Source organism: Dasypus novemcinctus, chromosome 8, assembly GCF_030445035.2.
Source record: "Dasypus novemcinctus isolate mDasNov1 chromosome 8, mDasNov1.1.hap2, whole genome shotgun sequence".
Taxonomy (NCBI): Eukaryota; Metazoa; Chordata; class Mammalia; order Cingulata; family Dasypodidae; genus Dasypus; species Dasypus novemcinctus.
In genome coordinates this window covers 82050622-82072766 of record NC_080680.1, presented here as the reverse complement: position 1 = coordinate 82072766, position 22145 = coordinate 82050622, and the positions used below count along the sequence as shown (strand labels likewise).

General features: G+C 49.9%; 1 protein-coding gene across 2 annotated transcripts in view; it reads left to right on the top strand.

The window, feature by feature from the left end:
* PAX5 (paired box 5) overlaps window positions 1–22145 on the top strand; it is a 198632-nt gene that overhangs the window by 21553 nt on the left and 154934 nt on the right. For both annotated transcript variants that reach the window (XM_004457266.5, XM_004457267.5), the window contains exons 4-5: window positions 4592–4656; window positions 8255–8383. In XM_004457266.5, the coding sequence (XP_004457323.1) occupies window positions 4592–4656; window positions 8255–8383 (194 nt within the window). The remainder of the gene's footprint in view (window positions 1–4591; window positions 4657–8254; window positions 8384–22145) is intronic.

Below are 22145 nucleotides of genomic sequence, written 5' to 3'. Positions count from 1 at the left end.
ACAGCCATCCCCGCTCCATTCCCCAGCCTTGCAGCCCGTGTGATTTGCTTCCTGTCTGCAGGCTCCCTCTGTGAGCTGGAGCCCTGCGGGGCCCTTTCCTGTGTTCCACTCAGGGGCCTCCTCTGACTCCTCACTGCACTCTGCAGGGAGACAGCGCTTTGGTATCTTGGCCAGCCTGCGGTGCGAATAAACTATCCTGGGACAATCATCAGGGAGCAGCCTGGGAAACAGTTAAGCAACACTTAACTCCGTGTTCTGCTAGGCTTGCGGAGGATCTCCTGGCACTCAAACCACCAGGCTTAAGCGGCTTTTTTTTTTTAAAGATTTATTTTTTATTTATTTCTCTCCCCACTCCCCCTTCCCACCCAGTTGTCTGCTCTCTGCATCCATTCGCTGTATGTTCTTCTGTGTCCGCTTATATTCTTGTCAGTGGCACCGGGAATCTGTGCCTCTTTTTGTTGCGTCATCTTGCTGCGTCAGCTCTCTGTGTGTGAGACCCCACTCCTGGGCAGGCTGCCCTTTTTTTTTTTTTGCATGGGGCGGCTCTCCTTAGGGGGTGCACTCCTTGAGCGTTGGGCTCTCCTATGCGGGGGACACCCCTGCGTGGCATGGCACTTCTTTGTGCACATCAGTACCCGCATGGGCCAGCTCATCACATGGGTCAGAAGGCCCTAGGTTTGAATCCTGGACCTCCCATGTGGTAGGCAGATGCTCTATCCATAGAGCCAAATCCGCTTTCCTTAAGCGGCTTCTTAAGGACAAACGCATGCTGGGATGTCGCACAACCTCCACGAGGGATTCTGGGTATCAGCCTGAGTGTCAGTTGGAGGTGGCTGTCCCAGAGCTGACCCAGATGGGGAGTGGAATCTGGTCTTCCTTCTTCTGTTTTGGTCCCATGGCTCATTTCAGGGACAAAGTGGTGGACACCATAAAAACTATGCCTGGCATTCCCAGGTGGAGGACAGTTGTAATAAGCACTAACTAATTGTTGTAATGTGAGAATGCAGGACCAGTATTGCCAAATATTCTGATTTTTCAAGAGCAGCTCATGTGAAAATTCCCATCTTACAAATATTGGCAACTATATAAAAATAAATATACCATCCAGGCCAAACAAATTTGTCCAGGGTTGGATGTGGTTTGCCAATGGTCTGCTTTTAATCTTGGCTTGGGGTGGCAAGTCTTCTGAGATTCCTTACCCATTCCCTCTTTCTTCTGTAATCCCAGGTCCAGGTACCATTTGTGGGCCTTTTCCCACCTTGACCCATTTTGGACCCCTGGTTTCTGGATTCTCAGTACAACTGATGGCCCAAGTTTCTTACTACATTGATAGCAGTTTGATCAGTGCCGTAGACATGGGGTTTTCTTCAGCTGTGTCTCCCCATTTCCTTTTTCAAGGCACCATGATTTTTTGAGTCAATGTAATTTGTGTGTGTGTGATAAAGCCTTTCAAAAGACCTAGCCTTTACAAATTCCCTTGTCAGAAGAAGGAGGGATACTGGTGGTGAAATGGATCCTTACAAATGCCTGTAATATATAAAGTCCTTTGGAGTTTTAATCCTCAAAATGGATTTTGAGTGCAAATACGTTTTAGGCCTCCTATGGAAACTTTTTAAGCAAAAGGATCATTTCCTTTGAGTATGACTCAAAGAAAAGTTCTTGGGCTTGGGAGCAGGGAGTCTGGGCTGACCTGCTATGTAACCGTGGGCAAGTTGCTTGAGTATTCTGCGCCTTGGTTTTGCATCTGTAAGAATTGGTTGATTGTTGAACTCCCTTCTAATGTCGGCCACCTAGGATGTTTGTATGAGATCCAGGCCTTGCAAAGGCAAGGATGTGCCTTCTAGTGTTGACTGCTAGTTAGCCCCAACTGTCCCTGGTTTAGGAAAAGTCCCAAGTGTGCACATATTGTGATGAGTTTTGATTGCCTACCATTTAAAATTTTATTTTATTTTATAGAATTGCTATGATTTAATTACAGTCTTGTTTTCCCACAACCATTTCTTCTCCATGGAAGGTGATGCTCTTTGTTCTTACATGGTGACTTTGGCAAGCACCATGTAAGTGACAGCTTTGGAGGGTTCTTCACAATGCTGGGCTCCCCGTAAAGGACAGCCCCACTGCAGCCTTAAAATAGGAGGTGGCGATGGCTGCCTTCCCCTTCCCAGTTCCCAAGGGGAGCCATATGTTTTTTAAGGAAATGTGGACAATATTAACATTTGAAGGTTGAAACTGATCATTAATCTTTAGGAAGCCAACACTGAGAAAACAACAACTAACATTTATTGAGTACTTACTATGCAGCAGTCACTGTTCTAAGTATTTAATTAATTAAATTCTCATAATAACCCTATGAGACAGGAATGATTCTTAGTCTCGTTTTGCAGATGAAGAAACCGAGGCACTGAGAGGTTAAGTAATTTACTCAAGTTCACGTAGTTGGTAAATTGCAAGCCTGGGATTCAAACTCTAATAGTTCTGGCTCTAGAACCTGGACACTTAATTATTATGTTGCAGCTCCCTCTCAATGATTTATGCTGATTGATAACTTTTAAAAAATATTTTTAAAGAAAATGTAGTTTGTTTTGTTTATGTACCGATTTAATGGCCAGACAGACTTTGAAAGGTTAAGACTTTATGCCAGACTTCAGTGGGAAATAGTTATGAAATATTTTGCCATCTACTAATATATACAGAAGCCATACTATAAACTATATTTATAGCTTATACATACATATATTAACATATCTAGTTATGCCTGTATATATAAATATCTACATACATGTGTAAGTGTGTGTGCATACACCTACAGAGAAGGTGACATATACAAAGAAATAAAAAAAAATTGATCAGATACCAAATTAATTCCAGCTAGTCAAGAAAACGTCATCACTTCCAGGTCTCTGTCCAACACACTCTGTGTTTGTGTAGTTAAAATAAGTGGCTTGAATACTGTAGAACACAAATAAACAAAAAAATTGCTCTGAATGTATTTAAGGCAACACTTAAGAAAAGGGACTCTGGGTGGGATGTAGGGTGAATGGGAATATCTACTGCAGGCTCTCCACTGAGGACACTGAATGCTGTGGGTGCCCTGCTCCACTGCCCAGTGAGGTTAAGGGAGGCGCCTGCCACTTCTAGCCTTCCTTTCCATTTGCCCAAACTGGACACCTGGGACAGCCCTTGAGACAGATTTCCAGAAATAGTGGTCTGAAATTTGAAAAGGCTTCTCATATGATGTTGAGAGCAAAGAACAGGACTTGGAGCTATGCCCATGGTTGAATCCTGATTTTGTAAAGAGAAGATGTATATTTCTGAATATACACAGGAATGTTAGCATAAAGGAGATACACCAAAATGTTACTGTAGACTTGTTCTTTATAGTTTTCCATGCTGTATCTACATGAGCACATATTACTGTTATAATTAGGGAAAACACTAATAAATGCTCTTTAGAAAAGTAAAAGTTTGAGGGTGGAACAGAACTTTCCCAAAGAAGCTGAGCATTTTAATTTCCCCTACTCTTCTCTCCAACTTCCACAAGGAATTTTCTCATAGACTCCCAACAGAGTTTTGGAGCAGCCTTGTTCTGCTCCTCAAAGATGCACCAGACTTGGGGGCTTTTGGAGGCCCCCTGTGTCATCTTCACCAGAAGTTTACAAACTAGGCTTCCCAGAGTGCAAAGTTCTGCAGAAGGAAACCAGAGTTACCCCTTGGCAAAGGGAAGGCATTCCTGCTATTATCTCTTTTAGAGGCTGGGCTTTCTCATAAGTTGTTTTTTTTAAAAAGGATTCGATTACTTAAAGTTAACAGAGTGTGGCCCGTCCCAACTCTTTCACTGTGCAGAGGCCCAGAATGGCATGGACTGGCCCAAGGTCACAGTCAAGTTTGTATTAGAAGTGGAGCCAGGTTTCTGGAAACCCAGGCCAGGACCCCATCTCCAATCAGGCTCCCAGTCCCATTTTGCCTTTGATATGGCATTTTGTAAGAGGTGGGTTTCCTCTTGGCAAAGCCAAGCCATGCCTCCTTGGGCAACACTTTAACTCTTCCTAGTTTCAGAGCAACATATACATCCCCTCCCTTGAGAATCTCTTTGAGGGCTGGAGCAGAGTAAAGGCTGTAAATGCTCCTTGTGGGCTCTCTAGGGCAGAGAAACTAGAACTCAGAGCTGCCAGGGGCCAGAGAGGACACCTGACTCAGTCCTTTCATCCTGTAGCTAGGAAACTGAGGGCCAGGGAAGAAAAAGAACTCCATAAAGCTGGAGCCACGCTGGAAAAAGCGATGCCTATTTACAACCTGAGCACATTCTTGCCTTTCTACAGAAGAGGCCCTTGAGGGCCATAGAGGGGGTTCAAGTCACCCAAAGACACCCAGGGAGATAGGGGCTGAGTTGGGACTTGTCCGTAGCTTTTCTGACCCTCTACCTCCCAATCTGGACTCATAATCTCTCCCACCCCACCTCCACCCAGCTCCACCTGTGGCCCAGGTTGGGTGTGGGTTTTCCCATTGTCCATGTACAGCTGGTTGAGTCTCTTTTCCTCCCTGGAATGCCTGATGGTAAACAGCCATTTATTTTTTTCCCAACTGCCCACAGGATCATCCGGACAAAAGTACAACAGCCTCCCAACCAGCCGGTCCCAGCCTCCAGTCACAGCATAGGTAAGAAGAACTTTTAAAAAAAATTTAAAAATCTAATGGGCTCCAAATATTCTAAAGAACTTTTAATCATTCTTATGGACAGATAATTCTGCATAAAACACTTCGGCACACGTACTAATGCGCCTTCTTTGTCATTCTCCAAGGGCTGAACCTGGTAAATGAATTTTATAAATACTGCTAAAAGGTTTTGAATTTTACTGATTATTATGATAAATAGCTTTCACCATGAGACAGAAAATTGAAATCTAAGCCAAAAAAAAAAATCCACTAATGGGGGTCTATAGAATGTCAGATAATTAAAGTAATAAATCAAGAAAGGGATACTTATTCATAACATTTTCTGCATCATTAGTCAGTAAGTAGTTTTGAATGTGTTTTTTTCTTCTATCAACCAGCCCTTCCACAATTCTTTGTGCACTTGCAGTCTTGAGTGAAGATGTGGCAAAACTTCCCAAACTTTCTTTCTCTCTCTTTCTTGCTTCGATCTCATGTACTCTGTGAACTGTCAAGGGCTGCCAGTGGGGTGTCTGATGTCCCCGGCTGACGTCTGAGCATGACCATGACATTAGGGATGGGAGTCATAGTTCCTACTACTGAAAATTTCAGAAATTTCCCTTCCCTTCCAGATAAAAAATTGCACACATCCATTTAAGTAAGGCACATCATTTCTTCACTTGGGATATAGGAAAAACCTCTGGGTAGTTGGGGTTGGGGAGTGAGTCTCTAACTCAGTCCTGATTCCCACAGTCCCTGCCCATTCTGCTCAATCACACCTAAGATTGTGTAACATTTCCATGCCTTCATCACTCCTTAACCAAAACTTGAACTCAGGGCAGAGGTCTGGCTTATAATTTCAACTCGTCATTAACTCACCCAGTGAACTGTGCAAGTTCCTTTGCCTCTCCCCATTTGTGGACCCAGGGTACCCTCTGAGGTCTCTTGCAGCTTTGATTCTCTATGGTTGCCCCTTTGGCTACAGGCAGGACAGAATTCTTCCCTACTTTGAAATAATTCTTCACTTACTAACCCATCCAAAAAGGGTTTGCTAAGCCCATGCCAGGCAGATGGTGGCCTTAGAAGACTAATACTACAAAGGGGACCTACTCTTAAGGACTTCTTAGGCTAATGGGGCAATATCACAAAGAGAAGTCTGTGAAATGCCGAGATGAAGCTCTAGGAGAAGGTACAGGGTGCTATAGGAACAGAAGGGAGGGAATTAACAGTTCTGTTCAGCTGGGGTGGGGAGAGTTGAGGAAGGCTTGCTGTGGGAATGTCTGTGGCTGAGATTTTACCTGTGGCTTTACCTATTTCAGGTCACATAGCAATGGAAATTTACAGATAATATTCTCTCAACTGGTTTAGAGGAATGATTCTACTTGTAAGTCTGTGGAATGCTTTGTTTTGTTTCAGAATTTAAAAAATAAAAGCCATATCTTACAAGTGCACGGCCCCTTCCAGTTTATAAAGTTTTTGAGGAATGAGGAAACTGAAACTTAGAGATATTAAAAATTAGCCTGAAGTCACTCAGCCAGCAACATGGAATCTGGGTCTTTTGAGCCGACCGCGACCACAGAATGCAGAAAGAAAGGCTAGTCAACAACATGGTGAAACTTGGTTATACGTAGTTGTTATTTAAAGTACCAAGTGATCTGTGATTTCTTTCTTCCTCTGTTCTCTGCACCTTAATACAGAAAAAGTTGTGAGATTTGCATAAATCTATTTTGAAGAGCTTCTTCTTATGAAGGAAAAGGGAAGTTAACGATTTCTGCTTCTGTGTCTCCTAAGGAAGATCTAAAATCAAACTCAAATATGAGAAGAAAGTCACTGTCCCCTCTAAGTTGTAGGAGCAAGGAGCTGGATCTGCTCCATGGAAAGCAACAAACATCTCATGCCTTCTCCACAGTTTCTAGCAATTTCCTACACTTCAGAGTCAAAGGAGGCTCCACCTGCCTCCAGCTAGTTATAGCCCAAGGAAATGTGCCTGAGGTTGGTCTGTAGATTTTAATGAACCAAGAAAGAATTCCCACAGCCTAGAAATGGAAATTCAGCTATATAGCTAGAGAGATCCCTAATGATTGATGGGTCTCTCTCTTGGATTCTGGGGCCAGGAGTTGATGGAAAACTAGCACAAAAGCACTCCCCACCCCCATCCCCATTCTTCTCCCCAGGAACTATGAGACCTGGTGTCAGTCCCAGTAAGTCATCCACCTCTGCCCACATTTCTAAGGCCTGGTGCTGCTGCTGCTTTGTTAAAAATTTTATTTTATTATTATTTTATTTTTTTCTATGCAATATATATATTAATTAAAGTTAATAGATCACAAGGAATGTTACACTGAAAAACATAAAAAAGCAAAAAACATAAGAGATTCCCATATAACCCATTCCCCACCCCACCACCACATCATTTTTGTAAATGGTATTTTTTTGAAGATATATCCATCACACAAAAAAAGTTACACTAAAAAAATACAAGAAGTTCCTGTATACCCCACTCCTCCCACACCAACAATCTCCCTCATCACTGTGGCACACTCATCGCACTTGGTGAGCACATTTTGGGACACTGCTGCTACACAGATAATAGTTTACCCTGTAGTTCACACTCTCCCCCAGTAGCTGCTGCTTCTTAATTACATGACTTTGACCAAATCACTTCACCTTGTGGTGCCTCAGTTTCCTCATTTGATTAATGGGGATAATAATAGCACTCTGGTTGTTGTAAGCATCAAATGAAAAACACTGCATTAGTATGAAGCATATTACTGTTATTAATTATTAATTAGTTAGGAGCCGATCAGTAGTAGAGCACTTTAGTGTTCAGTCTCTGGGTTCCTATCACCACTCTGCCTCTTATTAGCTGTGTGACCTTCAGCAAGTCATTTACCTTCTCTAAGCCTTGTTTCCTTTATCTTTCCAATGGGATAACAACATTCCTTAGCTTAAAAGATTGTTCTCAGGTTAACTAAGATGACGTCTCAATGCCTGGCACAGAGTAAGTACTCAGAAAAGGTAACTTATCATCATTATCACAATTAATATTAAGAGTTAGAATCCAGGCAAACCTCAACGATACATGAAAATGATGGTGTGGGAGGTAGATGGTCATTTGGAATTTTGCTGGCCATATGTATGTGTGGCACATATTTATGTCGTGTAGGGGTGGGTATGGGAGTGCAGGGGTGTGAACCTGCCTAATGATTGAGTATGTGTCTTAGTACCAGCTGGTGGTGGGCGCCAGCTCCCGTCTTTCTCCTCTCCACCCCCCTGGTTCCTGCATCCCTGGCCAGGCCGGGATCTGAGCCAGTGCCCTCCGGACATGGGCAGCCCAGGCCACTACCCATCCTCTTCCACTCTGCCCCCAACAGCAGGACAAACGGCCCAAGGGCGGGCTCTCCTCGCCCAGGTGTGGCCGCCTCTCAGGGCCAGTGCCCTGGGCCCAAACCCGCCCTGCTCTCTCGTGCCGCGCGCCGGCAGCCCCGCGCGGTGAGTGCCTTTGTTAGAGCGCCCGACCCCGGGCTCCCTCCCCGCAGAGCCTGCCCGCTCCGCCCCCGCGGCCCTCCTGTCGGGCCCTGATCGTCCCTCTCCCTCTGCGCAGTGTCCACGGGCTCCGTGACGCAGGTGTCGTCGGTGAGCACGGACTCGGCCGGCTCGTCCTACTCCATCAGCGGCATCCTGGGCATCACGTCCCCCAGCGCCGACACCAACAAGCGCAAGAGAGACGAAGGTAAGGGACGCCCGCGGGACGCCCTCGGGGCTGGACCCGACCGGCTCTGCTTCCTGGGAGGTCTCGCAGGAGTGGAGGCAAAGACACCGCTGAGCACCCCCTTGCTGCGTCGGGCCGGGTCGCCCGTGCTGGGCCCCTTCCCTTGGGTGGGCACCCGGAAGAGGCAGGCTGAGCTCTCGGCTGGGACAGACAGGGACCAGCCGGGCATTCCTCATAGGCCTCCCGAAATTAGGATTTCACCCTCGGTGGCCTGAGCTTTGTGCCCTCCAGGACCCTCAGGGAGTCCCCGGCTGTGTAGTCCTGAGGCCCCAGGTGGGGTGCACGGGGTCCCCTTGGAGAAGCCCTGGGAAAGCAGCCACCCCCGGTCCTGCCGTGAGGGCATCTGCTGGGGGAGGCTGTGCACCCTCAGTGAGGAGGGGCCGGCGACCGGGAGGGCGCAGCGCATCATCTCTTCTGCACCCTTGGCGCTGGAAGGGAGCAGTGCAGGGGCCTCCCGGGGGTTACAAAGACGACGATCTTCCCGGAGGGTTTTTCCCAACCCTCGGTGTGGCCGCCTGGGCCTCTCAGGCCAGCCGCCTCCACGCTGGACACGGGCCCACCTAACCCCGGGCCTCCTTTCCGCTGGCCGGGGCTGCCAGGCTGACATTAATGGGTTTGAGAGGAGAAACGACCCCTAGGGACTCTGTAAAACCTTAGGAAAGGAAAAAAAAAGGCGGCTGAGGTCTAGGGCCTGAGAGCAGCGTGACAGAAATCTTGATTCAATTATTCTGTTCCCCGGCGCAATTCCCTTTCTCGGCTCCCTGTAAGGGATGTAGGTTCCGTGCGCACGTGCCTAAGTACTTAAGATCTACGACCAGAAGATTGAGTCGCGGCGGTGGGTTGGTCCGAGGTCCGCGTGTGCCCGGCCGCGCCGACGCCCGGCCCCTTGGCCTCTCTTTGGAGCCGAGGGGCCCGCATGGGGGAGGGTCTCGCCTTTCAGAACCTGCCTGCCTCCTTCCCCTGCTCCCCACGCTTGGAGCAGATGTCGGAAGTCTTTAACTCAGTGGGTCGCTGTGCTGTGTCACCGGAGGAGCCTGGGCCCTCCATCTTTGTTGGTTTATGAGGTTGATGGCGTCATCTTTTCTCCCACTGTCACCTGGACGGACGTGCCCAGGATGGGGCCCGAGGTGTCTGATCACAGCGGAGCTGAGGTTCTTGGAGAAAGAAAAAAAAAATCTCGTTTGATGCTTGTTACCGGACAAGTCCTGATTTGGGGGGATGGTTGTGCGGAGCTGTGGAGGGCTGAGCAGTGTCTGATCATCAGTCACTGTTGGCTCCTCGAGCTGCTTCAGGATCTTAGGACGTGGGCCAAGCTATCCAACCTCGTGCCCCGAGGACCGTGGCCTGTTTGGGGTACTGACCTTTAAGGGGGACAGTGACAAATCGGAATGTGTCCAGATGAGCATAGCCTGAATGGGGAGAGGTCTGGATAGCACAGCACCTGGGGAGCACCTCAAGGTTCTAGGGATGTTTCGGCACCAAGCAGAGAAGCGTTAGTGGGACTGGGTTGTGCTTTCTAATATTTGGAGGCTGACATGGAAGGAGAGAGAAATGAGAACTCAAAGGCCAGGTGATGTATGGCCGATGCCCAGGAGATTTCAGTTCATTGTAAGAAAGAACTTTGCAAATATGGGAGCAGTGTTGGGATAAAAGGGGCTGCCTGGGGAGGTGGTGAGTGGCCCATCACTAGGAGTGTGCAAGCAGAACCTAGGTAGTCCCTTGCCCTGCTGCACAAGAGTGTAAAGAATCAACTGTGGAACTGGATGATCTGAGAGGTCCTCACAGTTCTGAAATTTACAGTAGGGTACTGAGTCCCAGATGACTCGGGGCGGTCCCACCTGTGGTCCACCGGCTCGAGGAGAATGAATTGAAGCCTTTGGAGGCTTTCAGGATTGGAAAGAGCAGGAGGCCCAAGCGGCGACCAGAGCCTCCCACTTCTCCCTCATCACCAAGTGAGCAGAGAGGCCGGAAGTGTCCTTGCTCTTGTCGTCAAGGTCTCTGGGGGGAGTAAGGGGCGTAGTGCCCCTTCCACCCTTTCCAAGCCTCCCTCTACATCTTCCTGAATGCCTGCTTTGCCTCCCAGAGGGAAGGAAAGAGCAGATATTGTCAGCCCTATTTTACAGAGGAGGAAACAGAGGCCCCAGGGAGTGACATTGGCAAAGCCACTTGGTGGCGGGGGGGCTGGGGAGTCGGGAAGGGCAGGAGAGAGCCCCTGAGGCCTCGGTGCCCTGCCGCCCTGCAGCCCCTCCAGAGAGGTGCAGGGCTGGGTGGACCAAGCTTCAAGCAGAAGGCCTTGATCCGCAGGTCAAGGACGCTGCTGAGAGGGCAGTGAGGTGGCACTCGGAACCCAGAGGTCTGAGGAGAGCAAAAAGTAAAGACCCGTGCCTGGGATCAGGCCAGGGAAACACAGGGCAGTTGCCAGGCACACCGGTAATTCAAGGTCAGCTCCTTGAGGCTCAGACCACGGATCTGTGAGGGTGTCGGCCTGCAGGTTGGTGCCATTTTTTCAGGAGCCCTCAGCAACCCGAGGGAAAGGACAGTTGGCTCGGGAGGAGTTCTGCCTTGTGGGAGTAAAGAATGGGCCATGCAGCAAGAGAGGCACTAGAGGGCCAGCAGGAAGACTGCTGGGGGTTCTCACCCCTGTTGCTCAGATGAGGTGCCTGAGGCTCAGTGGTCGGGGGCTGCCTGGCTCGGGCTCCGGTTCTCAGTCACCTCTAGCCTAGATGTGGGCCTCGCCCTCTGGGCATGTCCTGGTGCCTCTCCCCTGCTCGGGCCCCAGGGTCCAGCCACAGAGGGCCTGCCCTGTAGAACTCAGAGGCTGGTGGGAAGACTGGCAAGTCCAAAGTTCCGACAGGCGGTGCGTGGGGGTGATTTGTAAGGGGGGGTGTGTGGGAGGGGGAGAGCAGGGCAGGGAGGGGCCGGTGTTGATTGAAAGGATCTGGGAGGGCTCCTCATAGGAAGTGGCATCTAGGGCTGGGGAGAGGGGAGGGGGCATTCCCGTCAAAGGAAAGAGATTGTGCCAAGGCTGGGACTCTGGCCAGGGAGTACAGAGAGGGTCAGGGGATGGGAGAAGACCCATACGGCTGGCATGCTGAGAGAAAGAGCAGTGGGGAGAGAGTCAGGCTGGGGCAGCTCAGATGTTGACGGAGACCTGAGAACTTTTAGTCTGGAAGAAGTGGGGAGAGAGTTTGGAGCTGTGCACCTCAGAGGACGATAAATGAGCACTGGGCTGAGTGCTGGATATAAGGGTAAATGTGAGAGCGACGAGCTCAGCGCTGTCCAATAGAAATACAAGGTGAGCCACAAATGTGATTTAACATTTTCTAGTAGCCACATTAAAAAAGTAAAAAGAAACAGGTAGAAATAATTTTAATGAAATATTGTATTTACCCCAATAGATCCAAAATATTATCATTTCAACATGTAATCAGTACAAAAATATTTGATAACATGTATTTTTTTCTAAGTCTTTGAAATCTGGTGTCTGTATTGGTCTTACAGTACATCTCAGTTTGGATGCTAAATGCGTGACGGTTAAAGTTAAATGTAGTTCTATCAAAACAATAAAGCTGTGTTTAAAGGAAAAGCATTTTATCCTGCTTTTGTTTTTTGATTTCATTTTAAATGAATCTAAATTAAATAACATTAAGCATTTAGTTCCCTAGTCGCCCGAGCCACATTCCAAGTGCTCAGTAGCCACCTGTGGCGAGTGACTACTATATTGGACAACCCAGCTCTAGTGCAAGTGGCTGGCACAGAGTAGGAGCTCAATAAATTCTCCTTGATGGAATGGATCCGTCACCACGGGTTCCCATTAGTGAGGAGGGTAAAGGGAGGGTCTCTAACCTCCTTAACTAGGGGTGTTCCTGTTTGGTGTATTGGACTTCCATGGAAAGCTGTTTGCGTCAAGAGTTCTGTGGCAAAACAGACAAACAAGTTTGACCACTGTTAGACCAATGGCTTTCTAGAGACCTTTCAGTATGGAAATTCTAGGTTTCTTACCAGGTATTTGCCTCTAAGACAAGACTGGTGTACATAGCCATTGTCTCTAAATCTCAGATGAACTATTCTGCAGCTGAGGCAATACAGGAGTGCTGTGTGGCCGCTGGAGGTGGAGCAAGGGTTGGTTGAAGGTTACCACAGGGCTCACTGCCAGAAAGTTTCCAGCTAGGCTGGGCCAAGGATAGAAGTATCATCTTAGAAAGGTAGTGAGCTCCCTGTCATTGGAGGTATGAGGAGGGCCAGACAAATGAGGAGCAGGGGAGCCAAAGAAGGCATTCTGGGTCAGAATTAGTGACATTTGAGGCCTGTTACAATCTGGATAACAAATGCTGCAGTGATTACCCTATATCTGGAAGTTGGTTTTATGCACTTGTTTTTCCTTCTTGCTACCCGATCTGAGTGCGGACACGGAGGGATTCACGTGGACTTGACTGGGCAGGGCTGAATCCTGTCCATTTCGGTTCCTAGTCCACTCCCTTGGCACAGGCCACAGGCCACCGATGCTCGGAGGCTTGTGGGATGGCTCTAGGAGTCACCCTAGGGTACTGCATGTTGTGGGCGCATCCTCGTCTCTTGGTTGGTCTGAGCTGAGAGCTTAGACAGAGAAAGCGTGGCATTGGCCTCAGGAATCCTGCTGGGCTAGCGGGACAGCGCCTGAGGTGGCGCCACCCTCCCCGGAAGGCACTGGGGAGGTGGTGGGGCTGGATTGGCAGAGCAGGCAGGGCTGTGAATAGTGGCCAAGGGTGAGAGGGCGGCCCCAGACCCTCTGTTCCTTCCTGGGCCTTTGATCGCTGGTGGGGCCTCCCCCTGCCTGCCTCCGAGGGTCCCCATTCAGGTCCCCTCCCTTCAGCCCCCCCAGAGTTTGAAAGGCCCTGGACACACAGAGGTCAGCCGAGTGCAAATCCTTTTCACGAGCACAGAAAGCTGCCCAGTCCGGGGCCAGTGCAGGCGGTTGGGGCCAGAAGCTCCTTTCTGGGCAGTGGGAGTGCATTCCCTGCCGCCTGGGCCCTGAACTGCCCTCTGTATGAGGACAGCACAGGCAGGGCACCGGGACCCCGACCGGCCAGTTCAACAGATGCCAAGTCCAAAGAGACACTCCGGGCAGGTTGGGGCATTTAGCCAGAGGCTCCTTGCCACTTGGCTGTCCCTCTTTCTGCGGTGTCCTGCGCCTCTCCTTTTTTTGTGTCTCTCCCCATGTCTTTGTTTGGGGGTACATGTTGTTCTGCGTCTTCTGGCTCGGTTATGCCCCCGTGCTCCTGATCTGGCTCTCACTCTCTTTTTCTCACCTTTGCTGCTCCCTCAGTATTTACTCTTGGTCTCGCTCTCTCCTTCTCCAGCTCTCCGTTTCAGGCTGGGAGTCGTAGCCCAGGCCTCCAGGGCCACCCTCATGGGAGGGGAGGGGTTTCCGTGGTCCACAGGCTGGGCTGGCCCCAGGGCTCCTCTGGTGGGGGGCAGGCTTGGTCTTGCTCCCCGAGGACCTCTTTCTTTGCTGGACATTCAGACCCCGTCGGCTGCTCTCGGCCTAGGCTGGGGCGGAAAGGTTCAGGACAAAGGCTCAGGCGCAAAGTACGGAGTCTCCTGCTAGCCTTCCACGGAGGCCGGGGAAGGAGTCTTTCTGCTGGAGTCTGTGGGGCAGGGAATGGGGTGTATGGGAAAGAGACCCCTCCTGTTCCAGGATTCCTGAGTCAGGAGTTTCAGGCAGCTCTGGTGGCACCAAGATTGCACAGATCTCTGACCTCCGGAGGTGACCAAAATGAGGTGTTGAGGCAAGGACGCGGGCTCCCAGGCCAGGGACGAATCTGTTTGAGGACTAGCTGTTGCTGGCAGGTTACTTAACCTCCCTGAGCGTCGATTTTGTCTGGGAAATAGGGTGGCACAAACCTTGTGGGTTATTGTGAGGGTAAAACGAAGTTCCAAAGGGTTTAGCCTCTGGGCCTGGTCATAGTAAATGCTTAAGAAATGGCCACAATCTGGGGTTTGAGCGTGTGAAGCCCCTGGGTGGTGAGACTTCGGGGGACCGTCACAGGCTGAGGACCAGCAGGCTGCAGCCACAGTTCTATTTGGTAGCTGAAAGGAGCTGCTCTGCCCACCGCTGACTTCCTGTTTGTAACAGTCTACTACTACGGGTGCCGCGGGAACCCAGCAGGGGGAAGCCGCGGAGCCCGTGGGCATCAAGGCTGAACAACAGTGCCCCCAGGTGTTGGCTGCAAAACCAAGGGCCACTCGCTTTCCTCTCGTTTCCTATAGGACCCTGGGTCTCCCAGCCCCCTTCAGGGAAGAATAAAAGGGTCGAGCCTCAGTTTTTCACCGAGGAAAGGTGCTGAGTGTGCGAAGGAGGGGGAGAGGGGCAGAAGGCCGAGCACCTGGGCCTGGCAGGGCTGGACGTCGGAGGGGTGGGGGTCACCAGCTCAGACCTGGGGACTGCACGGTGGGAGCTGGAAGGGCCTGTGGCTGGTCTGGATTCCAGTCCCGTCTCTGTGGCTGACTTGCTGGTGACCTTGGGGAAGTGTACCTCTCTGGGCCTCAGTTTCTCCATCTGTAGTGTAGGAGCAAGGGAATTCCTAAGGTTCTCCGGGTCCCATCTCGGGCCTTCTTGGCATTAGTTTAGGCCGGCAGCTCTCCGTGGAGTCTGTGGCAGCTGGAGCCTGTGGGAGGCAGGGCCCTGAACTGGCCTGCTGAGGTGTGTGGGGAGGCCAGAGGCGGGTAGACTGGCATGGGGGGCAGGTACCTAGGGCAGGGCCAACAAGGCACACCCCTTGTTAGCCCAGAACAACTGTGGATTGAAGTCATTTACTCCACTCCTTCCAGATAGGGCAGTCCAGGCACTAAGGAGGCTCTGCCCAAGGGCATGCAGGACCCGTTTTCCGTCTCCCAGCCCGACTGGCTTCTCTCCTCTGTCCCTCTGGCTTTGTAGCCAAGGCCCAGGCAGACAATTGCCAGAGTGCTCCTTGGTAAAGCATGGGACCTGAGGCCAGGTGGTCAATCGGAGGGGCTCCTTGGGCCTTTCCCTAGTGCCCAGGGCCTGTCCCTTGGGTGGGGGTCGGGTTTCGGTTCCTCCCAGCCCCCGGGTCCCCAGGTTTCACTTTGATTCACTGAGTGAGAGTCCGCGTGAGAGCCAACACCACTGAACCCCCACCGCTGCCTGTTCTCACACCTGCTTTGCCCGGGGTCCCCCCTCCTCCCCTCTCCTTTTCCCGTGGGGCCATGCGCTGGTGTTCCAGAGAGCCCTGGGGGCTGGGGAGAGGACTGGGTGGCACAGTGGGAGGCTCTCGTTTCAGGGAGTCGGGGTTTATAGCCTGGCTTTGAGGTCAACCAGAACAAGAACGCTGAGATCACTGAGGGGACAGCAGACGGGGTAGGGGCTCCTCCACGTGGGCAGGCCCCTGCCAGGGTAGTCTGGAACTCAAAGGTGCAGCGGACTTGGCTTTTTTCCCTATCCCGCATTCCCTGCTGCCCTGTGGGGCACAGGATCCCACAGAGCTTTCTCTGGCTTTGGAATATGGTTTAATGCTTGGCTGCAGAGTGAATGGTACAGGGACTTCTCAGGATCCCAAACCCTTAGTGGCTTATAGGACAGGGGAAAGGGCCCAGGGAGGAGGGAGCCAGGAGCTCCGGGTTTCTGTCCTGATTCTGTGGCTGACTTGCTAGTAATCTTGGAGAAATCTTGCCTTCCTTTGTCTGGGCCTCAGTTTCCCCGTTTATAATATGGGATCAAGGAATTCCTAAGGGTCTTTCTGGTATCAAGATTCTAAATTTATCTGGCCTATTTTGAGCCCTCTTGGCATTATTTAGGTTAACAGTTCTCAAATTTTTGGTCTTGGGACCCTTTTAAACTCTTAAAAATTATGGAGTTCTCAAATACCTATTTTTTATGTGGGTTAATGAACCCTTAAAAATAACAGTAATAAACATGTAATGTAAATGACATTTTAAAATAAGAAATAACCATGTTTCCCCAAACAAAAAATTTAGTTCAAAGAATGGCATTGCATTATGATTTTGCAAATATCTTTGGTATATGGCTTAATAGAAGATAGCTAGATTCCCATATCTGCTTCTGTATTAACCTGTTGTGATAGCACATATCCTATAGCCCCTGGGAAACTCCACTGTACACCTGTTTGAGAATGAGAGTGGAAAAGGCAAATAACAGCCTGGGATTATTGTGAAAATACTTTGGACCTTAGAGATCCCCTGGAAGGAACTTGGGGACCATCTGAGTGGACTGCTTAATGGTTTTAGTTAAAAGAAAGGTGCCCTCAGTTTCCCCCTTCAGGGCTCCTGAAGGGAGGGGGAGCCCTAGCAGGTCTTGGAGCTGGAGAGGGAATGACAAATCACACTGGGCTTTGGAAATCCTCCTCTGGAAGACGCGGGTGTGTAGTCCTTCCTGCTTCTGCCCAAGGCTGGAGCTCCGGCAGAACGGTACAGCTGAGCCCCTTTCATTTCCAGCAAGGTATCTGTGGGGTTTGAAATCTAGCCTCCCTCTGGCAGGCTTCCTCCTGTGCCAACAGCAGCTATTTAGTGCTCCCCGAGAGCCTGGGGAATGGGTATTTTGGAACGTAACCATGTCTCCTCAGCTCAGCTCAGCTCTGCACTAGCCTGCAGACTCCTGCAAACCCCACCATGGGCATTTTTTGGGTGGAGAAGTGAAAAACCAAAAACAGCAGCAAAACACACACACACACACACAAAACCACAAACAAAAACAAAACCCAAAACTCAGCAAATGATCATTGATTTGGCATGAAACAAAAACAGAAACAAAATAAAGTGAAATAAGGATGTGGGTTTGGTATGTATTGTGACCCCCAGTGTTTGAAGACAAGCAGGTCTGAAAGGCAGTTGAGGAGGAAAGTGAGATTTTTGTTCTGATTTCATAGGGATGTCTGGGCTGGTGACTTGTGTGTGTGTCTCATTTAAATTTGAAATTTCCAGTTTCCATTTTTATTGGTACAGGTTTATCATTTGCATTAGTCTTTCCTTGGGTCATTTTATTCCACTGATGTAATAAATGGGGGAGAGAAAGAAAAAGAGATTGTCCTGAGGTAATTTGAGACGAATTGAAAGAGGGGAAGGATAAAAGGTGCTAGAGAAGATATGTGTGAGGAAGAGATTGCCCGTCGTGAAATCAAATGAGCTGGGAGAGGAAACAGAGACAGGCACAGCCCCTTGAGGGACTAGAAAGGAGAAAGTTGGGAAGTGCCCAGGGGGTCAGACACTTCCTAGCACTAGCCACCAGGTGGCACCATTGACCCAAGACAGCTTAGTTGCTGTCCAAGGTTGGGGACAAAAGGGGTAACAGGGCAGTGTGTACTGGCCGGTTGTGAGCTTGCTGTGCTTGTGACTCAGTGTGCTTGTGGAAGTCAGCTCAGGAAGGCTGCCTGTTTGCCTGAGTCTCACCCCCCTGTCAGCATTCAGTCAGGGGGAGGTGGGGCAGGACCATCCCTGTTGGAGGTCAGTCTGGTCCCTCCTCACCTCCATGACCCAGATGTCCTGATACAAACCTTTCTGGGAGTCGAGTCCTTGGTTCGAGTCTAAGCCTTGCCATGTGACCTTGGGCAAGTCACTTCCCTCAGCCTATTTTCCTCCTGTTAAAATGGAGAGATTTGACTGGGTCGTTTTGAAGGGTCTTTGGCGCTTTAATATTTGGTAATGTTCCAGAGAGGATACTGGAGCTGGAGTTAGACTCTAGATCTTTCTCTGTTAGTTGTGCGACCTTGGCAACACCTCCCTCACAGACTTACATGAAATAGCCGATTGAAATATGCTTTGAAATCCTTGTTGGTGCTGTGGAAGAGTGAGGCGTTGCTATTTATGATTTCACCTGGAATCTAAGTTGGCCAGCAGCAAGCATTCCTCCATCCTCACAGCTTAGAAAGCTTGTGCCCCTGGCTGTGATTGCAGAAAACGGCCTTAGGAGGGCCTCGCTCAAGTTCACTGCATCACCTTCCGAAATACCCCTTGACGCTGCTCCTCTCTCTCCATCCGCGCTGCTCGGCCTCAGTCCCGCGCTCTTCTCTCCTCCGGGCAACTGCTGTCGGCTCCCAGCTGGTCCTGCCTCTGGGGCCCCTGACGCCTCCCAACAGTCCGCCTTCCACATGGCTGCCCAGTGGCACTTCCAGAGTACAGGTCCGATCAGTACTCGCCTGAAGGTTTTAGCCCTTCACATCTGTCCCTCGTTCTCAGAAAGCCACTTTTCAACAAGGCTGTGGGGCCTTTTGTGAGTAGGCCCCCGCCTGCCTCGCCAACCTTTCCTTCCTCCACTCTCCTCCCTTCACGCTCCACTCCAGTATTACCAAACTTCTTTCCGTCCTTGACCACTACCTGCCCTTTCCTGCTTGCAGCCTAAGGGCTCTATGCACAGGTTGTAGACTCAGGCAACCTGGGTTCGAGTGCTGCTTCCACCAATTACTACTTGTGTGACTTGGGACACATTTGAGCCGCAGTTTCCCTATATGTAAAATGAGGGGACCAGTCATGCCTCGATTGGACTGTTATGTGGACTGATGAGGTAATATATGTAAAGTGCTTAGGACTTATGACCCCTGATGTGCAATAAACGGTGGCTTTTCTTACAATGCTCCCCCCACCCACACTTCACCATTTACCCAGCTGACATTCCAAAACTTGAGAATCTAACTTAAGAGTCACTTCCTGTGAAACTTGCCATGTGCCAGAGCTCCAGCACCCAGAATCTGCCTGTTGATAAAAAGACCACATTGGGCACTTGTCCATCTTTCCTACGAGCCTGTGGGTTCTGCATGTTGCCACTGTCACCCTAGTGCTCAGATGGGGCCTGGCTCATGGCAGCAAACATGACTGGAGGCCGTTCTGGACACTGAGAGCAGGCTGCTGGGTAGGAACCAGGGTCCTGCGCAGAGAACACCTCCCCACTCTGGCCTGACCCCAACCCCTCCGTCCTCAGCCCCCACTGCCTGGCCTAGAAAGTTCTGGAGGAGGAGAGAGCTCTCCCACGGTCTAAATTCACACAGGTGTGCACACGCGCACACACGCATGCTAGTACCTGCAGCCTCTTCCCGCCTGCTTTAACTGCACATGCACCCCAGGTGGGTATAGATCATGCCTCCAAATAGAAATTCAATCTGGCACAAATATAAAGGTTAACAGCACTGAGTGCTTTACATATGTTTTGATGATTAACTCATTTAATCTCACAACCGTCATAGAAGGTAGGTTCTCTCATCACCCCCATTTTATAGTGGTTCAGAGATATTGAGGGGATTGCCCAAGGTCACGCAGCTCAACAGTGGCAGTGATAGGACTGGCACCCGGGCAGCTGGCTCCAGAGTAGCCGTACCCGTCACCCTGGTCTGCCTCTCACGGAGTGTCACGGCAGGATGATGTCAGCTGTGAATAACAGTGTGGGGGCATGTGTCCCCCATTGGAATGCCCTCAACTCTCCCCAGCATGGGGCTTCAATTCCAGTTTCTTTTCAGTATTGCCCATCCTGATTGCCCTGAGCACAGGGGGGCTTTGGCTGAGAGCCTGTTTTACTACGCAGCCACCCCATTTCTGAGGCATCCCCACCATGGCTGTGCACACTTGCCTGTCGCACCTTCAGGTTGGTCAGCTTCAAGTGCAGTTAGCCAATCATACATGGATTTAAAATTTGTTTATTAAGGAGCCACTGGGGATTGAGCCTGGGACTTTGTATATGGGAAGCAGGCATTCAGCCACTGAGCTATACCCGCTCCCCTGTAGATTTTTAACCAATAGGGCAGGGTAGGGGTTGGAGTCCAGTTTTTCCTTTTGTAGCTGTGCAAGCTTTGACAAGGGCCGTAATGTCGCTGAGCTTTGGTTTCCTCGTCTGTTAAAAGAGGGTAACAAATTACTTTTCCTGGTAATTAGAAAATGTTACCTGAAAAAAAAAGTTATCTATAATATTTTGATTAGCTCTGGCACATAGCAAGTTTAAAAAGTATCGGCTATGTTTACTTCTATTACTAGAGCAGAGTTTTTACCCTGAGTCCAGATTCCCCAAGACCTTGTTGAAAACGTTCTAAATTCTTTCTTTTCTTACTTTTTATATTTCTCTCCCCCTTCTCTCTCCCCCCCCCCCAAGTTGTCTGTTCTCTGTGTCTATTTGCTGCATGTTCTTCTTGATCAGCTTCTATCAAGAAAGCGGCATGTTGTAAGCGGCATGGGAATCTGTGTCTCTTTTTGTTGCATCATCTAGTGTCAGCTCTGTGTGTGTGTGGTGCCATTCCTGGGCAGGCTGCACTTTCTTTTGCGCTGGGCGGCTCTCCTTAAGGGGCGCATTCCTTGCGCATGGGGCTCCCCTATGCGGGGGACATCCCTGCGTGGCAGGGCACTCCCTGCGTGCATCAGCACTGCACATGGGCCAGCTCCACACGGGTCAAGGAGGCCCGGGGTTTGAACTGCGGACCTCCCATGTGGTAGGCAGATGCCCTATCCATTGGGCCAAGTCCGCTTCCCCGTTCTAAATTCTTGTAAATTGTTTTCTTTTTCTCTTTTTCAGTGGTTATTTTATTTATATGGCCAAGTCTAAAATAGGATTTTTCAGGCTAAGGTCTGCAGGAAAAGAAAGAAGTGCCCACTAGAATTTATACTGGCATAATTTTAGCTCCGTGTTTCAGAAAATCAAATGATTGAAGTTGTAGATGAGGGCAGCTTGTAGAGGTGGAATGAGCCTGACATGGGGGTGGGAGGCCTGGGTCCCTCATTCTAGTTCTGCTCTTATCTTGCTGTGCGATCTCAGTTGGGTCCCTGCCCTCTCTGGGCCTCAGTTTGGGTGCGATGAGCCTGGACAACCCTTCCAGCTCTGGGTCCTTCCTCCGCCCTCCTCCTTGCTGCTCCCCCTCCCTCCACCTCCATCTTCTTTCTCTTCATTTCCTTTCTGTCTGAGATACAAACGCCATCCAGCACTCCTGAATGGTACTTTTGTTCTGTGAACATCTCTTTTCTGAAAAGGACGATCAGTCAGGTTTGTATCTTTTAAACGCTGGCACGTTTTTATCAGTTAAGAACCTTCGTACCTCTCTCTCCCGAGACAACCTTAAGGAAGCAGGCAGAAGCAGCAAGGGGGAAGGTTTATGGGAGAAATGGGGGGGGGGGGGGTATAAAACCTCTTTTGGACCATAATTTGTGGTCCTTCCTGCAAATGCTTTCTCTCCTGGGAGTCCCCAAAGCTCTTCACTGTTCCTCTCCTGGCCCTAAGCATTTTCTAGCTTGGTTCCAGTTTATAACTGTGTTGCTGCCCTAACTTCCCCCAAATGGTGGGGGGTAAGGGATGAGAGCAGTCTTTGCCTGAGCCATCCTTGTTACAAGGCCTCTTGAGATAGGGCTTGGAGCACTGCATTTGGAGTCACAAGCCGCTGGGTTTTTGCCCTGGCCTTACACTCCGTTGCAGGTAGTCTTGGGCAACCCACTTCGCCTCTGGTTTCTTGTTGGCAGAAGAGAGATCATAATGCCTTCCCAAAAGTATTGTGCAAATTGAATGAGAAGCAATGTATGAGAAAGTGCTTTGTAAACTGTAAAGCTCTGTGAAGGTATAAGAGAGTGTCACTACAGATCATGTAACATACCTGTTCTGTGATTGTGGACAAATTCCTGAACTTCTCTAAGGGCCGGTTTTCTCATCTGTAAAGTGCGGACCATGACACTTAGGTCATACAATTACTGTGGGAATTCCCTGACAGTTGTTAAACATCTGGCACAGTCCTGGACCTGTGGCAGGTGC